The sequence below is a fragment of the Polyodon spathula genome, chromosome 3, assembly GCF_017654505.1.
Source record: "Polyodon spathula isolate WHYD16114869_AA chromosome 3, ASM1765450v1, whole genome shotgun sequence".
Taxonomy (NCBI): domain Eukaryota; kingdom Metazoa; phylum Chordata; class Actinopteri; order Acipenseriformes; family Polyodontidae; genus Polyodon; species Polyodon spathula.
The window spans coordinates 77,698,652-77,719,657 of NC_054536.1; the positions used below are offsets into that span (position 1 = coordinate 77,698,652).

Below are 21,006 nucleotides of genomic sequence, written 5' to 3' on the forward strand. Positions count from 1 at the left end.
ATTTGGAGACACTGTGACTTGTAGGCCTCTCCAGGTCTTCGTCTAACCATTAGATGACCAGATGTTGGGCAAAGCTGAAAACTGGACTCATCTGGGGGTACTTCAGCAAGGCTGGAATCGGGCAGATTTGTCTTTGTGAAGGGCGCATGATTTGGCGGCCTCGTCTTTTGGGGGGAGGTGGCCCATAGCCACTTCTATCTGCAGCACTGGTATGCATGTAACTGTTCATGTATTTCCAGCCGGCCTCGCGCAAGTAGCCGTCGGGCACCCCGGACGAGACCTCCGGCCAAATTTATCGTTCACTCGGGCCTGAGCGCCCTTCACAGTCATAGATCATCTGCAATTGCAATCGCTATCATCATCATTCATTCAGTGCCATTCATTTAAGCAGATTCTCCGTGCTGAATATATTATTCAGTGCTCTGTATAAGTTTTTTTTTCATAGCTGTTTAGTCCTGCCTTAATAATAATATTATAGTTTGGGAAGTTGCTGCTCTTGATGTAGTTAGCTGCTGCGTACATTGAGTCTCATCCCACTAGTACTAGGCTTTTACAGTTTTTTGTTTTCTCAGTCGCTTGTGCTCTCCCTGGAGGCTGGATGCTAAGCTGTCCTAAAGTTAAAAAAGTAAGGCCTTTATGACTTTGGGTTTTTCAGATGACGTGCAAATTCTTCAGTGCAGATCCAAATACTGCCACTGTTTAGATGATAAATATATAAGAATTCCATTATGTATCAATGATCTAAAAAATAAGCATCTAACAGTGCACGTATCTCTTGTGTGTGTTCATTACACGATAAATGCCAGGCAGGGTCCTATTTTCATGTTTTAAAAAACAGCCTTATTTATATCGACTGTGGTTTAGATCAGTTGAAGTCGACAGAGATTGTTCTTCATCAATCTAAATTTCTCTCCTTTGTGGTAAGCAATTAACCTGGAAGGGCATTAGCACATTGATATTTCACAGGTCAAATATCTTAAGTCCCTTTCACACTAGCACTCTACATGGGTTCCGACCCAGGTTCTGTCTACCCGGGTCACAATCCTGCGTACTGTGAAACCAATTTACCTGGGTTGTACCAAAGTTGACCCGGGTCCCAGTATCCATCCAAGATGTGGTTTGACATGCTTTGACCTGGGATGAACAAAACAAAATGGATGATGGCTGTTCGTAAGCTGACGAAATAACAAACAGCCCTGGCTGTGTGAAGGTTTCTCTTCCACAAGGAATGTTTCTGTTTATTCAGTTTGGCCATATTTTTGTTGCTTGAGACACAAACCTTGAGCCAGACTGCAGCAGGTATGAAGAAACATTTGCGCTACTCAACATTTGGGCCGATGGTTCAATCCAGAGAAGCTTGGATAGACGCGTCCATAACAAGCTGCTTCCGGTGGATTGATACGCTCATTGTTTACTTGCATCTGTCACCCAGGTCAACATTTTTTTGGGGGGCTTATTGCAATTTTTTTTCTAATAACAACAATGTACTCCCATGTTCTTTTCTTGCAAGCTATCTCGTAGGACTAAAAACTGGGCTACCTCCATCGTTGTTCAGTATGCACTCCCAACTTGAATAGACTGATGATAAAGCACCTGTAACATATGCTGCAAAACTAAGACAAAATGCAACCTCTTTTGTATCATCGAATCTGATAAGGTTATAGTAAATTAATTATGTGTTAGCAGTGTCTCGCATACAATGATCTGTGTTAATGATCATTCAAAAAGAAAACAATGGAATTTGCTCTACATCAAGAGATATACATGTGTTTCAAGACTTGACACTGTAATAACTCTTGGGCTTTCTATTCCCTTTCATTCATTTATCTATCCACCCTACCCTTATCATGTAATTCATTTTAGTCCTTGTAGATAAAGGAATTTGACTACAATGTAATCCAAGTTCAATGTAATCGAAAATATTTAACAACATTTTTACAACAGGTTTAAAACATTTTTGCATGTATATCCTCAAACATTAAAATAGCACTTTACATAACGTTTTCTTTCCTTAAGTAAATACGTGATTTAGAATAGGTTTAAATACATCTATTAGAAAGCTTATAATATTTCTGCAGCACTGAAGCAATAGTTTATTTTTTAAACGAATGCATTAGTGCTAAAGATTTTCTAGCAAACAGTTATGAAATTGCTGCTATTTTAGCATAGTTGATTTATACAAATATGCCATTCAAATTCAATCCATTCACAGTCCATATCAGCCAATCAAGAATGTGTGATTTAAGTCTTTAACATTTGGTATTACAGCATACTTAAAACCATATTAAGGAAAACTCCCGACTTAATTTTGTAGTTTTCTGTAACATCATAAACACACTGCTGGATTTTGGACATTAAAGTGACATATGCCAGGAATTCTCCCCAGGGTTCTCCCCAGGAATTCTGTACAGCCTGGCGGCAGAACATTATAGTCGGGAGCACTTTCAATGGAAAAATAAACTTGCCTTACCTTAAATATATATAATACGACAAAGAATTCGAATATTGTGTTGATTTTAGTTGACTATATCTGGTTGCGCTTTTTTATATTCTACATTTTCTTTTTCATTACTGTTTTTTATTATGGTAAATTTACCCAGATAACACACTGATCCTGGCCCAGTACTGACCCGATTACAGCTGTGATTCTGGCGTGATGACGGCTGCCGGAATTGGCCCTATGTCAAACTTGAAGAACGGTCCTTAAATTGGGCCGATGGAACTGGACCAGACCCGACGTCCAGACCCAGTCCTATTCTGGTGACACAGATCCGGCATGATTCCTGCGACCCAGATCTGACGATTCAGCTATGGCCCAATTCTTCTGGCCGTTGTAATATCCCACAGCATTTGAAGAGGCACAGGGAGAATTGACTAAATTATACACAGCATAGCGCCGATATGGCTGTACAGCTGATACGGCTCTGTGCTTCAGAGTGCAATGTCCCAGGTTCGCTTTCCACCTTCGCCAGTGACAAATGCCTGCCAATATCTCTCACTAGCTCCTGGGTACATATTGTTACGATAGCACAACCAAAGGAATGCGCTTTATTTTTAAAAAAATTTTGGTGCATATGTATAACTATTATGTGCTATATATCACCTTACAGTACAACACGACAAAAATTGACAATGATAATACCCGAAAATAATCTCTCTCTCTCTCTCTCTCTCTCTCTCTCTCTCTCTCTCTCTCTCTCTCTCTGGATTGTGGGAGGGCCTGTGAGCAAAGCGCGAGGAGCTGTATTAGTAATTTTAAATTAGTTTAAATAAATATATAAATAAATTTGGTTTCTATATAAGTTTGTTTTAATATCTGCAAACTTTTTAGTCCACGTGTACACCCGGGGATGGGCTCGCACTCGGGTAGTATGGGGGGGGGGTGACTCGGAGACACGGGTTCAGGTGTATACCTGACCCCAATGTCACCATGGAGGATGTGGTGTTGGTCGTTATGGGGAACAGGGGCATCTCAAATATTCATGCCCACGATCAAACGCAGAAGCAGATCCGAGTGATAATAGTAATGCTAACAGGGAGGGGGCCAAAGTGGTTCAGAGAGCACAGATGGAAGAGACAGAGCGACCGGAACCAGGCGACTCAGCCCAGCAACAGTGGCCAGAGGCTGCTACAACATCAGCTGATGCTGACCAGGAGAGTGAGTTCAAGGTGGTGGGGAAGAAACGGCGGCTGAAAGAGAGGAAGGCGTCCTCTGCTGCTGCCAACTTGGCAGGCAAGGGGGAGTCAATTTGGGGACCTATGGTTTCTCATGGCAGTGGCAGAGGGTCTCAGCCCTGCACTGCGGTAAGGAACAGAGTAGTCGGATGAAGGAGGGTGTGGATGGTGATTCCCGGCTCGCTGATCCCGCTTCTCAGGTTAAGGTATCGGGTGGGGTTAGCGGAGGTGAATCTCTGTTGGCCCCAGTGGTGGTATCTGGCTGTGAGGAGGAAGTTGGTGATGCTGGAGTTCAAGTCGGCTCTGATGGGGATCCTGTCCCGGGTGGCTCCTCTCGGCCTGGGGAGTTGACGGTGGCAGAGGAGCCAGCAGAGGCAGAGGAATTGGTGGAAGAGGAGGAGATGTCTCTGTATGAGGAGGGTGAAGAGGATGATGGAAATTTCTCCAACACCTCGCAGCTCTCTGACATTTCAGCCAGCCAAACCGGTAAAGGCAAATTATATACTATTAAAGAAATCAGCACTTTTCTTGATAGAACAAAGGGTAAGAGGTGAGTAGAGGTAAAATAATTTTTCCCAGATCAGAAACGTTTTCTATACTCTGCAAATGTTGTACTTGGGAAAGCAACTTTAGCTAAATTTGATCAAAAAAAAAAAAGATTCAGGCTGAAAAAGTATTCAGTGAGTTCAGTGAGGAAAATGTTGAGATCTTCTAATCAATTTTAATGGCTAATTTTATCTGGAATATTTATACTGTTATGACTTTATTCATTTTATTGTTGAGCAATCTATTTTTACCAATGGAGAAAATTATTTTAGGCTCTTTTAACATAAATGGGGGTAGAGATTTTAATAAGAGAGCACAGCTATTTGATTTTTTAAATAATAAACGAGCAAACGTGATTTTATTTTCTCTAGGTTTTAAGGTAGAAATTTTAGCAATAAATGAAATTATTCAAGGAAGACTCGTAAAAGTAAAATATGACATTAGAAATGCGTGTAGCAAAGGAGAAGCCATACTAATGGGGGATTTCAACTTCCCCCATATAAAATGGGAAAACCCGATGGGAAGCACGAAGGATGAAATTGAAATGGTGGAAATGACAAAAGACTGCTTCCTAACACAATTTGTCAAGGCATCGACTAGAGGGGAGGCATGCCTTGATTTAGTCTTTTCAAATAACGAAGACAGAATAACTTAAAAGAGGTCAGTCAGAGAACCACTGGCAAACTCAAACAACAACATCGTCTCATTTGAAGTGTTTTTTTAAAAACCCCAAAATAATGACTAAAACTAAGGTTTACAATTTTAGAAAAGCAAACTATGAAGGTATGAAACAGAGACTAACAGAAGTAGACTGGAGTAAAATAGAGAAAACACCCACAGAAGAAGGATGGTTGTTCTTCTAAAATGTAGTACTAGAGGCGCAAAACAATTACATCCCTAAAGTAGACAAATCTAAATGTAAAACTAAATTGACAAAATGGTTTAATAGATCAATTAAAAAAAATATTCAGCGAAAAAAGGCACTTTATAGAGCATTAAAAAAGGACCAAAAAGAAAGTAAAAAAAGAAAGAAAGTACACAGAAAGAGTACACGGAACTGCAAACACAAGTCAAAAAGGAAGTTAGAAAGGCCAAGAGAGAAATAGAATGAAGATTGCTAAGGGAGCTAAAACCAATTCCAAAATGTTTTTCCAATATTACAACAGCAAGAGAACATTCAAAGAGGAGATTAAATGTTTAAGAGATACAAATGGCAAAATCGTAGATGAACAAAAAAAAAATAGCAAATATATTAAATGATTACTTTTCACAAGTTTTTACAAAGGAAGATACTGACAACATGCCCCACATGTCATCCAGTTCCTATCCAGTTTTAAATAACTTTAGCATAACTGAGGCAGAAGTGTTAAAGGGACTAGGAGCTCTTAAAATAAACAAATCCCCTGGGCCGGATGAGATCCTCCCAATAGTACTCAAAGAAATGAAAGAAGTAATTTACCAAGATCATGCAGCAGTCTCTTGACACAGGGGTGGTACCGACAGACTGGAAAATTGCAAACGTAATACCGATCCACAAAAAGGGAAACAAAACTGAACCAGGTAACTACACACCAGTAAGCCTGACTTCTATTATATGCAAACTTATGGAAACTATAATAAGATCCAAAATGGAAAATTACCTATATGGTAACAGGGTCCTGGGAGACAGTCAACATGGTTTTAGAAAAGGGAGATCGTGTCTAACTAACTTGCTTGATTTTTTTGAGGATGCAACATCGATAATGGATAATTGCAAAGCATATGACATGGTTTATTTAGATTTCCAGAAAGCTTTTGACAAAGTCCCGCACAAAAGATTAATTCTCAAACTGAACGCAGTTGGAATTCAAGGAAACACATGTACATGGATTAGGGAGTGGTTAACATGTAGAAAACAGAAAGTACTGATTAGAGGAAAAGCCTCAGAATGGAGTGTGGTAACCAGTGGTGTACCACAAGGATCAGTATTAGGTCCTCTGCTATTCCTAATCTACATTAATGATTTAGATTCTGGTATAGTAAGCAAACTTGTTAAATTTGCAGACGACACAAAAGTAGGAGGAGTGGCAAACACTGTTGTAGCAGCAAAGGTCATTCAAAATGATCTAGACAAGATTCAGAACTGGGCAGACACATGGCAAATGACATTTAATAGAGAAAAGTGTAAGGTACTGCACGCAGGAAATAAAAATGTACATTATAAATATCATATGGGAGATACTGAAATTGGAGAAGGAATCTATGAAAAAGACCTAGGAGTTTTTGTTGACTCAGAAATGTCTTCATCTAGACAATGTGGGGAAGCTATAAAAAAGGCTAACAAGATGCTCGGATACATGGTGAAAAGTGTTGAATTTAAATCAAGGGAAGTAATGTTAAAACTGTACAATGCACTAGTAAGACCTCGTCTTGAATATTGTGTTCAGTTCTGGTCACCTCGCTATAAAAAAGATATTGCTGCTCTAGAAAGAGTGCAAAGAAGAGCGACCAGAATTATTCCGGCCTTAAAAGGCATGGCATATGCAGACAGGCAAAAAGAATTGAATCTGTTCAGTCTTGAACAAAGAAGACTACGTGGCGACCTAATTCAAGCATTCAAAATTCTAAAAGGTATTGACAGTGTCGACCCAAGGGACTTTTTCAGCCTGAAAAAAGAAACAAGGACCAGGGGTCACAAATGGAGATTAGAAAAAGGGGCATTCAGAACAGAAAATAGGAGGCACTTTTTTACACAGAGAATTGTGAGGGTCTGGAATCAACACCCCAGTAATGTTGTTGAAGCTGACACCCTGGGATCCTTCAAGAAGCTGCTTGATGAGATTCTGGGATCAATAAGCTACTAACAACCAAACGAGCAAGATGGGCTGAATGGCCTCCTCTCATTTGTAAACTTTCTTGTAATCTTATGTTCTTATGTTTTTTAATTTGTTTTATTAATATTTATGCTCCTAATGTTGGAGGGAGCGAATTTTATTTTTTAAAAAGTTGAGTCAGGTGTTGGGACAATGTGACACTGGTCATGTCCTCATACTGGGGGGAGATTTTAACTGCACTATGGATTTTAACAATGATAGAAACCACAGGGAGCCCAATCCTCAATCTTATAGGGAGCTGGCCACTGTATTAAACACTTTTGACCTGGTTGACATCTGTTAGGAATTTTCATCCCACCAGCAACCAATACACATGGATTAAAGTCAATCAGAATCAGCTGTCAGGGGCATGTTTGGACCGGTTTTACACACCAAAGCATCACACAAATACATGCATTAGATGCAGTATCTCACCCAACTCTATTTCCTACTGTGCTAACTACATTGTTGTTTAAAAAAATCTTTCTCTCTCTCTCTCTCTCTCTAGAGAGAGAGAGAGAGAGAGACTTTGACTTTTGAGATCCTTTAATGAATCATTAAAAATAAATCCAATAATCCACAGAACAATATAATACAATAAAAAATTAAAGATCCTTCTAAAATGCTATTTTAACTATACAAATAAAATACACTAAAAAGACCAATAAAAAAAAAAAATCCCTTTTTTTAAGTTAACACACACACACACACACACACACACAGGATTAAAAAATAAATAAATTAAAATAAAATGTTGAGCTCCCCAGATAGGCCTTATGTCTCCGTCAACAGAGAGATGAGTCCTCCACTTAGTGTCAGTCAGCCCCTGCAGAGGTCTGAAATGGGCTGTCTTGACATGGAAGTGATAAAGCTTTTTGCTCTCAAAACTGTGGAGAGTCTGATCTTTCTCCTTTTCAATATTCAGCAGACCACAGCTGCTGCTTTCTGGCTCTATTGTTCCAATTGGAGAGATGAGTATTGAAGGGAAGATGGGCTCCCTTTCCTGCTCTGCTCTCCTGAACATCCCCTCTCTCAGAGCCTCTCTGAGCACTGGGGAGAGAGAATCCCTCAGCCCACTTAAAATCCTGCCAGCCAACCTCTCTGAATGCCAGCTAGCCTCATAGCTAGCTGAGCTGCACATATCCAGCGAGCGGAGCCAGGCTCAAACAAATGAACTAGATGGGTCAGGCCTGCTCTGCAAAAAACAGCACACAACGACTTAGACTGAAAGAAACTAGAAAAAATGTATTGAAGAAGAGAGGCTCCTGTAACAGAGCCTGGCCTGTTAGAGACCCCTCCTCTCTCTCTACCCTCACTGTCTTCCTCACCTCCAACAAAGTCTTATAAAATGAGGGGAGACCCACTCTATCAAACTGGGAGGTATCTGTTTAAAAAAATGATTTATTAAGACCAAGCCACCCTACAGTGTTCAGAAAGAAACAGGCTAGCCTATTCCTATGAGCCTCTTCTCCGGCATACAGAAGCCTCTGTACTGCCTGAAGTCTAAAAGCTGCCACTCTGCTGGCAATACTCACCAGGCCTTGCCCCCCTTCATCAGTGGGGAGGTACAGCACTGCTAGTCCAGTGTCTCCCACTCCAGAAAAAATCCTAGAGCACCCTCTGGATCCTTGGGAGGATCCAAGCACACCAACCTGTGCCACAGCATGGAGGCCACCAAATTATTAATGACCAGGACCCTCCCTCTGAGAGACAGCTGCCCCAGCAAACTCTACCAGCTCTCCAGTCACCCCTTTACCCTTTTCACCAGGCCCTCCCAGTTTTTTTCCATAAACAGCCAGAACCCCAGGTATACTCCCAGCACCTTGAGCCCAGCTCTGTTCCACTGCAAAGACTGAGGCAACATTGGGAAGCCCCCCTCCTGCCAGCTGCCCGATAGGAAAGTGTCACATTTTGCCCAGTTTACCCTTGCAGATGATGCTCTCTGGAACGTTTCTAAACTTTCCTTCAGGGCCTGGACATCCCCACCACTGCTAACAAAAACATTCACATCATCAGCACAGGCTGACAGTTTAACAGTAACAGGGGCAGGAGAAGCAGACTCTGCCCAGCCAGAGAGTAACCCTCAGAAGGTCCAACAACGACTCTATGGAAAGTGAATATAACATACCAGAGAGAGAGTAGCCTTGTCTAATACACTGCAAACTGGAAAAGGATGACTCATGCTATTATTGACCTTTAAAATACTAAAAATATTTGTATTTAAAAGAATTTTAAATATTTAATAAAATTAATAAAAACAGGCCCAAATCCAAAAGCTCCCAATGCCTTAAAAATGTAGTTGTGGTTAACCCTGTCAAAGGCCTTCTCTTGGTCTAGGGAGACCAACCCCACACTAAACTCATTTAAAGACATAAAATCACGAATCAAAAATAAATTGTCAAAAATGGAATGTCCAGGAACACAGTATGTTTGATCTGTGTGCGCTATAACTCCAATACATTTCTTAAGTCTATTTGATAAATGTCTTGAAATTAATTTAAAATCGGAACATAAAAGTGCCACAGGTCTCCAGTTCTTTAAAAAACATAGGTCTCCTTTTTTGGGCAGTAAGGTAATTACTGCCCTGTGGCAGCTGAGGGGCAGTTCACCAAGTTCCAAGCTCTCTTGCAACACCTGGAAGAAGTCCTCCCCTATCAGAGTCCAAAAGTGTTTGTAGAACTCCACAGGTAGGCTGTCAATCCCGGGGGCTTTCCCACTAGACAACTGAGACAGCAACAGTTAGTTCTGTAAACTCCAGTGCAGAGTCCAGGTCCTCCTACTCATCCTCTCCTAGTCTGGGCAGGTCCTGAAGCAATCGTTCAGTGTCTTCTGGGTCACAAAGCTCTTTAGAGAGCAATTCCTTATAGAACTGCACTGCTGCATCACTTATCTCTTCTTGGCTATACAGCTCCTTGCCATCAGGTGTCCGCATGCACATCAGCTGCCAGCACTCCACTCTCCTCTTCTCCAAGCTGAAGAAGAAACTGATGGGGGCGTCCATATCTCTGCACTCCACAAAACAGGATCGCACCATTACCTCCTTCACTCTTTCCTTCAGCAGATCACCTAATAATCCTTTCTTTTCTTTTAAATCTTGGCGGGATTGCTCATTAAATGTATTGTTTTCATCATTTTGCAACTGTAAAATATCTTTCTCCAACTCTCTGACTGCATTGTTTAGGGACCTAGTTGTGTCCAAAGTGTATTGTTGACAGAAATGTTTAATTTGTGCCACTGCCTTAAATCTCTATATTTAGTTTTTTGCTTCTTCCACACAAATCAAAAATATCTAAGAGTATTATTAAAAGTACAATCTTCCAACAATTTTAAATTAAAACACCAATGTGAAGGTCTGCTAAGTTCCCTTGGTAACTAACATTTAAGCACTGGTGATCTGATAGACCTTTAGGAACAATAAATGTTGCTGTAATAATGTTTAAATAATTTCTTAAAATATACGCCCAGTCTAAACGCACTCTATATCCACAAGTACTATGGTGCGGTGACCAAGTATATTGACGTGTGTGTGGATGCAAACACCTCCAAACATCAACCAGGTCACCAAACTCAGTTAAAACTCCAACAAACTGGGGATGTGGCTCCTCACCATTCCTATCTCTATTAAAATTCTCTGTGCAGTTAAAATCCCCCCAACTATCAAAACCTCATCACTGTTAAGTTTTAAAAGATTATCCTTAAGTTTATAAAAAAAAAAAAAAAAAAAAAAAAAAAATTTCCTTTCCTACATTTGGAGCATATATATTAATGAAAGCATAAATAATCTCCCCAGTCTTAACTCTCACCTTTAAAAACCGCCCTTAAACTATCTCCTCCACATCTAAAATGCTTAAACTTAATCTATAGCTAAAAAGCACAGCGAACCTGCACAAGCATTAGAGCCGTGACTCAGCACACTCTGCCCTCGCCACTCTGCATACCAGGCTGCTTTATTCTCTGTATCAGAGTGGGTCTCCTGCAGGAGCGCCACACCTGCCTGCTTCTGATTTAAAAACTCATAAAGCTGTGCTCTTTTAAAAGCCTATCTACATCCATTAACATTAAAAGAGATACAATTGGTTTTCTCCATTGCAGCTAAAATGTTAAAAAAAACAAGAAGAAAACAATAACAAATAACACATTTCTATAAAAAACAGCCATTTTAAATATTGTTTTTAACTGTTTTCCAACAATTTTCTTCACATTCTGCACCATTTTCTTTAAATATAACTATATAACTATAACTATAACTATAACTATAACTAGCATTGCTTTTTTAAAAGCCATCTGTACAGAGTATAAAAACAATTTTAAATTGTGGAAATAATGTTTAACTTCAACGCCTTTCTTGTTTTTTGTAAGACTCAAAAAACTATTTATTTTCTCTACATATTTCAGCTCCTTGCCGCTCCTTTCCACTGCTACAAACTGCTCAAGTTGGGCACAGGGATTTCCGCTGTCAGGCTGGACTCCCCCTTCTCCTCTGGGCATGTCAGTACTGCTGCTGGACCAGACTAGCCCTTCAGCTAACGGTACCTGTAGATCAACTCTGTGCTCCACAACCTTTGAGCTGGTGGCTGTATCCGGATCGGTGACCTCCAGACTCCCTGCCCTTGAGCTCTGCTCCCTTCAACTTCTCACAAGCCCCGCCCACAATGAGAGAGAGAGAGAATACGCCCATAGATGTATTTTTGACATTTGTCTTTTCACTTCTTTTACAGGAATGTTAACTTTACCTGCTAAAAATTATTTATACAGCACTTAGATGAGCCAAATAATTAATGCAGAACAAAAAAGTTGGACTTGTTTTTTTCTGAATATGTTTTTACATGCAGTCCAGTAGTTCCATATTCTGATTGACAGCACGTTACTTAGGTAGTATGAATTGGGTACAAGTTGTGTCTTACATTTTTCTCAATAACTTATTGTAATGTTAGCCTATAATTTGTTTTTTCTCATTTAAAGATGATACTTTTTGATAATAGGTCTTGTCAGATTATTATTAGAAACTGAAAATTTGGAGGTGCAGCATAATCAGTAATACTTTTTACCAATCTAGGTCAGATTTCTGCCTCTAATAGAAAAGCTTTTTAAAAAATGAAATAACTTGGAGGTGCATCTCCTGAGATTCAGAAAGGAGATGACCACAAGATTTAAAATGAACAATTCTTTATTGCATTTGACAAATGACCATGCCCATAATGAAACACAATATAATTTGGCCCATGGCCTCGTTCACTAGAGCTTGATATCAGCCCCTATACATTGTCCAAACTATGATGTAAATGTATATTGATTGAATGCTAACTAATGGGCAGGGCAAGTTGCACTCTGAGCCACCTTCTCCCAAAACAAGGCACTCTGTAAGGGGGAGGCAGGGGAGGAGGAGAACCAAGCAAATAAATGACAAGAGGGCGTAGACAAGAGGGCTATTTAAGGAGCAGTTTGATTATGTATGTGATTAGTGGGTGGATTCTCTTTTTAGAAACACAATATAGACCCCGTTCACACTTACTAAGCCAGCCTTGGGCTGGCTCTGGGCCGCCTCAAATTTCTCATTCACAGTTGCGGCTTTAGGGGGCCTAAGTGCGTTCACATATACGGCTGAAAAGGTAGCCTAAATTGTAGAAAAGTGCTTGTCGGGAATGTAAACAGTGACATAAACACCACATTACCCGAAGTTAACACAAGAGTGTTAGCTGGACAATTTGCAAATGTAAATATGGCCATCTTATTTTTTGCAACACTGTTGGTACTGTACTTATTGCATAAGATACAATAAAGGCTTGTGTTGACAGTGCAGTCAGTTACTGTGGAAAGAAGCGATCGTGTTGAGTCATGTGTAAATACAGCAAACAAGGATGTGTACATTACACTATTCACAGTACAGATTATTATATTAATGGTGACTGAATATGTAACGTAGTATGCATTAATTATCAATATTGAGATTTACAATCTTAGCTACAATCTATAGTATATACTAAGTTTTATCATTTTAATAAAAGCTGTACAATGAAGAAATATTTACTATTCGTGACTGACCCATCATCATTGTCAAAAGGTGTATTCAGTGCAATTCCAATTGTTATTTTCCGGGCTGGAGATCACCGTAGGTCCCATCGAATCCAAGATCCGTGGTGGGCTTATCTCTGACCTGCTGCTCAGTATTTCCGAGAGTTCTCTGAAAAACTTGCAGGTTTTTCTCTGAACTCCACTCAAAAGGGGGTATCTGATAACCCCTTGCACCACAGAGGTAACACTGACATAAAGGAGATAGCTGCATCCAGCTTTCAAAGAATATCACGGACATTTGCAGAGCTTTTTGAGATTTTCTAATAATAACATAATGACTTGGATCGCATTATTGAGGAGTTTGGTGATAAAACAAGTGATCAGGAGAGGATTTATCTGTATGCACGTCTATAACGAGGTATGTGAAAAATACTGCGAACGAGGGGTGGGGCTTGGCTGGAGATACAGTACTGAGTGTACTTTTGTGATTCAGTGACTTTTAACCCTGTTTAAAACATACAGATGGGCCGATCCTTAGGCGGCACTGCCTACTTTAGGCCACATCAAAAAGCTAGTCGAAATTTCACCCGACCCAGGGCCGCCTTTTCATTTTTCGAGCGTTCACGCATAAGATAAGGTGGCCCTTAACGGGGTCATAGTTTCTAATTCAGAATGGAGACACACACAAGATTTGAAATGAACAATTCTTTATTTCATTTGACAACGAACATGCCCATAATGAAACATTGGAGCTCGACAGCTGTCTCTATACGGTGGCCGAACTATGATGTAAATATATTATGACTGAGTGGTAATTAATGTCAGCGAGCATGGCAAATGGCACTCTGGGCCACCTTCCGCCAAAAGGATAAGGCCATCTATCCTACCTTGCAATACAAAATAAATTGCCCAGCCCACAATTAGAATGAATGACATTTTGTAGAATAAAGAAAAGAAGAATCCCTGTAATTAATTGATGGACATTCATTTGGGGTCTGATCACTGGAGCTCAACCTACCTAATAAAATAATAAAATGATAAATAAAATGAAAACATATCTTGCCAGAAGGCAGGACAAGTGGCCAAGATCACTTTCCCCACCACACTCTCCTTCACCTGGCAGAAATAAATTGCCCAGTGCTCAGGTAAGGAAAAAAATCCTACTCACCAGAAAGGTGACAGAAGGAAGCCTTCGGGAATCCATGACCGAGGGTATACCCTTCCTCCGGGTTCAGAACAGAATAATTTTTTTTAACCTTTCTTTAGTGACTTAGTGCGCTGATAAAATGTCTGAGTCATTTTTTTCCAGATATAAAGTTCGAATGCCACCGAAGTCCACCACCCAAATGTCTTGATCATGTGGAGAAATGTCTTGGAAGTAGCTGAAGTGGTGATGCCAATTCTGAAGGAATTGTAATTATCAGGAGTAATTATCAGGAGGAATCCAACGGTGTAGAAGAGATGCACATAGATAGTTGCAGAACTAACTCCTGGAGATGACTGATTCTTCTGGGGTGAGGAAAAAGGGTTCAGATGAACTGGCAGTGGTGCGCATCGACAGGTAGCTGAAAAAGCAGAGAAAGGACAAGTAATATAATTTGTTCTGAATAAGATGTGTGCCCCTTTCCTTTCCCAGACAGTCTCAGGGTGTTTTAAATGTAAGGAATACATGAACTAATGAAGGTGATCTCCGATGCAGAGGTCGGAAGATGGATCGAAAGCTTGGCTCCGTGATTTTGCAATGGAGAAATCCACAGCATGCAGAGACGAGCATTGCTTCCTGGAGGGCGTCTTCGTATAGGGTGATGCAACCAGAGCGAAGAGTGTTAACAAGGAATTCCAGGACTTCTTAGTAATGGTCAGTTTGGATGATAAAGGACTGGAAGCAGATCGTTGGATGCTCATAGTAACATTTGAATCCACGGGAAGGAGGTTAGAGGGGAAAGAAGAACTGAAAATGATAACTTTGATAATGGAATGTTCAGGGGACAAGGTAAAACATGAATGGGATAGGGAACAGAATCTGAGGAACAATTGCCAGGCTGAGTTATAGGTTGCTCACGTACTTGAGAAACCAAATTAGCCATTAGATTGACTGCTGATTCAGAAATAAGGGAAACTAGAGACCCTTGAAGACTTGGCATGGTACTGTTGGAGGTTCTCACATTAGTTGACATGATCGAGCTGTAATTACCAAGGTGATATTGTAACCTGATAAGAGACCCAAAATACACTGAGTAAGCAAAAGTGTAATTACAGTAGAAATTTTCAGTATGAAACCTGACAAAAAATGTGATTGCATACCGAATCTGATAGCAATTGCCATTGTATTATAGGATGCTTGGCCGCTTTGAAAAATAATTAGTCATTAGGTTGGATGCTGTATCACAAAAGTGTGTCTATGAACTGGTATTTGAATTGTACATGATGAGGTCCTTGAACTATGGGCATGAAAACCGGTAGAGAGACGTGTGCTAGAGGGCCAGTAACGGGTCACAGAGAGAGCCCCACTTAGGGAGGCTCAGCTCTTTACTGATAGCTGGAGCTGTTAATTATTGTCGTGGTTTATTCTAGCTACTGGTGTAGTTGAGCAGGAACCCTGTTCTGGTACTTTTGTCTATAGGCAGATCTTTAACTTGAGAATTAATTTAAGGATCTTTACTAATTTGTTATGAAAATGCTTATATACCGCTCGAATGCTCTAATTTCGGTGCATCGGCACCAATGAAGTGATCTTTTTTCTTTGGGGGGGGGGGGGGGGGGGGTCCGATTTTCTACGTGCCTGTAACCAGGCTGGTAGTGATGTCAGACTCTGAAGAAATAGTACACAGACAGTACTGTAGGGTTTGAAATTGCCGCTTGGGCATTTTATTAATAAATAAACAAAAGGTTTCAAAGAAAACAGAAACAAACACTGAACTAAAAATAAAACTGCACAAGGGCCAAAATAAACAAACACAATAAACAGAACACAAAACAAATTCCCTGCTGGTACAGCGATCCAGTAGGTAGCAGTTGCTTTCTATATTTCATTCATAGATTTCTCAAACACCATTTCTGTTCTCCACTCCTGAATACTCTAACCCTTTTCCACCTGTGATCACCTTATTTATATATCTGTGGCTGAAGCCTTAAGTAGTAATTTCATTAATCATTTATTCAATTCACGGCTCCAGCCACATTCCCACGTGTGTTTACAGGGAGGATTTTAACTGGCTTCCTGTCACCACTATTCCACACACACACAAACCCACACCCCCGTGTTCACGTACCAATATACATTAACTCCCCTGTGATACATAACCCAAACTATACGAAATAAACCAAAAATACACCCAGGGGGTACCCAGTTACAGTTCCACTTTTGATGATACACGAATCGGAATTTGTTGATAACTGCCGTGTGTTTTACATGTTTGCAGAGTCAACCGTCACAGACATCTCCTAATTCCCACATAATTGTTTATTTCAGTCGGTCGTCCATATTATTTCAGAAAGAAATTTAAGTAAATCCAGTTCGAACACGAAAAATTCCAACGAGTGGAGTTTTCACTGTAGATACAGCATAAATAGACCACAAACATTGTGAATATCATAGCTCGCAAATAACTGTTATTTCACCTCATGAAAGATGTCATTCTAATGAGTAATTTAAGCAATGTCTTGTTGATTTACGAGTTAGCAATCTCTAGTTATGAACATGACAAATAAGCATTCATATTCACTTCACATTTTACATTAGGTTACATCTTATAATGGTTCATAGCTCCTACATAAAAACTCGCAAAAGAATGCTATTTCACGCATACATATTGCATTGTTATTAGTCTCATTTTATGAACACGAAATATACAAGCTAAAAGACATGGCTTGCGTCACTTTTTTTATGTGCAAACTGGCAAGCGAATATAATGTAGTACCTTTGCAACAAATGGACAATGTGTATTAGTTCTTAATTCTTGCTGTGTGTGTGTGTGTGTGTGTGTGTGTGTGTGTGTGTGTGTGTGTGTGTGTGTGTATATATATATATATATATATATATATATATATATATATATATATATATATATATATATATATATATATATATATATATATACATACTTTTGGAATCTCTTCACCCATTAAAGAACTGCAGCTGCCAGGGCATCCCTCCTGAGGTTTATAATGTTAGTGTGAGAAAACTTGCAAGTATCAGGTAAGAGAAATAGGACAGCAAATGAATATGTAGCATCAAATGAGAAAACACGATTAGAGTAGGGGAGACCTGGGCTGGTTGTCACGTACTCTTTTTTTTTTTTTCCTCAATCTGGTGACATGCTGCGAGGTTCTGTTCCCCGTTAAATTAAAGAATAACTCTTCATATGCAAATTGATGATTTTTATTTCAGTATAACTTTATTCCAAATATGATATTTAGACGGTTGAAAATGCGCCGGTCACCGGTGACAACCAGCTCCATACTTGGGTTGGTTGTCACACGATATGGGGTTGGTTGTCACAACGTATGTTCTTGCTTTTACAGTAGACAATAATGCAACATTTTTTTTTTTTTTAAATAACAATGTTTCTACTGTGTACAAGGACAGAAAAAGTTGTATTTTTACTTTTTATGTGAACATAAAAAATACAGACCTATAGTATATTTGAAATGTTGACCCGTACTACAAAATAATACCACAGTCCCCACAGAACCAGAGGACAAACAGTATATAATCTAAAAAAGCATTATATGGTGACATAGCCCACATTTTGGTGTAAAAAATTAGAAAAAAAAATAAGACTTCTTCTTATAGGATTTACATGTGACAACCAACCCCCAAAACTATGTGACAACCTGCCCCAACCAGACTTTACATGATAATTTAATTATCTCAGTACTACTGGGAGAACTTACTGGTTTTGTTTTCACACCAAAAGATAGCCAATATCTGGTTCTATTTAACATGGCCACCAGTTCAAACAAACTCCAATACTACTAGGAGTTATAACGTAAATAACAAGATATGCATTTCTTATTTTGGGTATGAAAAAATAAATGAAATATGTGCTAACCTTTATGTTAGATGGAACTGACCTCAAATTACAAGATGGTTGACTTCCAGACAATAGAACACACATTTCATTGTTAGTATCACCTGCCTGCGTCATCTAGTTTCAAAGCTATGAGCACTGTGACAACCAACCTGTGTGACAATCAACCCTGGTCTCCCCTACTATATGTTTTAAATTTTTATTCAAAACAAGAATGGGGATAAGAACAAGAACAGCAAGAAAAGCATTATCAACACTACTAATACTACTACTACTACTACTACTACTAATAATAATAATAATAATAATAATAATAATAATAATAATAATAATAATAATAATAATAATAATAATAACTATTTCCTATAACTAAACAAACAAAACTTTTTCTAGAATGTAAAGAATGTATATAGAAATGGCATGTTTGTTGATGCCCAAATATGTTGCATATACAGCAAGTCTTAATACAATGCTTGAGAAATTCGTGTGAACAAAAATAAATATAGGCGCTATTAACCATTATATGACGTATTCAGTTAATGCAAACCACTTCAATAGTAATATTATAGTAATACGAATTGCTTTAAACGTGCATACTGTGAATGCAGTTAAAAATAAAATGATTTTCTAAGATTTTTTTTTTCTGGACCTCTTACATTTATATATATATATATATATATATATATATATATATATATATATATATATATATATATATATTATATATATATAGATATATATTATATATATCGGATGTCATATTATTGTTGTCAAGTGGAGACTGCTCTTTGGAAATACATGGATAGTCCGTACTGTTCTTGGTATTCTGTTCTGCATAGACCGAGAAGGAAGACTACTGATGGTTCTTGTTTAGGCAAACCTACAGGACTTCAGACGCATGCATTCACATTTTACATTGCCAATGTATTGTTGCAAAATTGAGTCTGAGAATATACCATTTTACTGATGCCAAGTACATTGTGCAAGTTTACGAATTAAGCGTAGTTTTCAAGGTATATCGTCTACATACACAGTTTAAACTCTGCAGCCCTGGGTAACATGTAGTATCTGTTTGATGTGGAATTTATGTTAACACACGACGCAGCTAGGAATACGTCTCTATCGCCAAAGTGTATCACTTCCTATCTTTATGTATTCATCAGAGTATATTTGTGTAGAATAATGCAAGGGAATCCTAACAACTTTGTAAATTAACAAAATAACCAAACAAATCCCTCTAATTTTAGAAATCTCGCCTCTGGCCATTCATCATCCCTACGCACAGACTGTTCAAGAAAATAACCCCGTTTTAACAGGACAGCAGAATTAAACAAAATGAAGATCATTTTGAATGCCATGCAAAAGACGGAACACGGTACTTTGCTCTAATTAAATTTACTGCTGTTAATTTAATATAATTATCAAATTGAAGATTTATTATGACATTCACTGGAATTAAATCGATGAGACATACACAGCAAACGCAAACATATGTCTCTAAATACACAAAGTGACAGTTCTGCATCGGTTATCTGAAATTCCCTTCTTTATTTAAAAATGAGTTTTTGCAGTCAGATGTACAAAGCTAGTCAGGTGATTTAAACAAAAAAAACGAAAATTAAGAAACAAAGTAGTGGTTAATCATTTATTTGTTTATTTATTTCTCTTTTTAGGTTGTTTATTCTTAGGAAAAATACGATCCTGTGTTTCCACTGACGTATTTAACACAGGCTGGATTACTCTGTAACAAACTAATGGTTACACGCACTACAATCAGAACCTTCTAAATCATAGCCCTGGGGAAATGTTACATTTTCACAACATGAAATGCGTTGGCAAAAGCTACCTCTCTCTCTCTAAAAAAAAAAAAAAAAAAAGTTTCTAAATAAAACACAGAATACAACGCACATTATACTTTCTGCATTAACTAAATGCGTTCGGATTTTGAAAAAAAAAAAAGCCAGCAAATAACTTTTTCCCACAAAAAAATAAAAACATAACTGATTTTAATACCATGAGGCATTGAGATTCAATTTAGTTAAACATTATACACCCATCTGAATTCGGAATATCAAAATAAGTACATGTTGTCACAAATAAACATCCAAACAAATACAATAATCAAAACAATAAATAAACCGGTATTATTCAGCAACTTGGAATATTTTACAAAAAACACAAATATAGGTAAAGGCGATTTTGAGAAGTGACCTGGGAAGTGACCTGAGATATCCAAAGAGCCTCCATGAGAGTTATCTACAGTCAGATTCAACAGCCAGAGGATTAAAGTGTGTCACCAGCTCAGAATAAAATGTAACCGCTTACCTATTGGTCTGCTGTTGTCGGGCTGGTGAATAACCAAGGCCTTTTCTCTGGAGGAAAATCTGTAATCTTGATCTACAGAGTACATGCCACCGGCATACCGCCGGGAGTCACTTGTGTCACCTTGGCTGTCTCCAGTGACCTGTAGGATGAGCTCTAGAAGTGTTTTCTTTTCTTTCTGCTTAGATTCCTTGCTGTCCATACACTGACCCGAGGTGACCAGAAGAAAGATAATGCCCAGGACTATGTGCCATTTCCTTTCAGTCTGCATCGCTTACTATCTGCATATGCAAAGAAAGATACAAAAAAATATATATCTCCTGCTTCTGATCCACACTTTTCATCGGCTTTCTTTTTTCTTTCCTTTTTTCATGGTCTGACTATTCATCCTAATTGACTGAACAAACTCCCCTCCCACCGCAATGATTTAATTCCATAACTAACATCTCTCTAGCCTTGGACGGATTTACAGCTATGGATTATTTAAAGGTATTATCAAAGCAACACACTACAATCCAGGCTTTAGTTCAGATTTACTTTGCACCTACCCTCACATTATCAGAATA

General features: G+C 38.7%; 1 protein-coding gene across 1 annotated transcript in view; it reads right to left on the reverse strand.

The window, feature by feature from the left end:
- The window catches only part of LOC121309415 (protein ALKAL-like), a 37,957-nt gene extending 17,242 nt beyond the window's left edge, over window positions 1-20,715 (reverse strand). The window contains exon 1 of the mRNA XM_041242332.1: window positions 20,444-20,715. Within this exon, the coding sequence (XP_041098266.1) occupies window positions 20,444-20,711 (268 nt within the window). The 5' untranslated portion in view covers window positions 20,712-20,715. The remainder of the gene's footprint in view (window positions 1-20,443) is intronic.
- Between the last annotated feature and the right edge of the window lie 291 nt (window positions 20,716-21,006).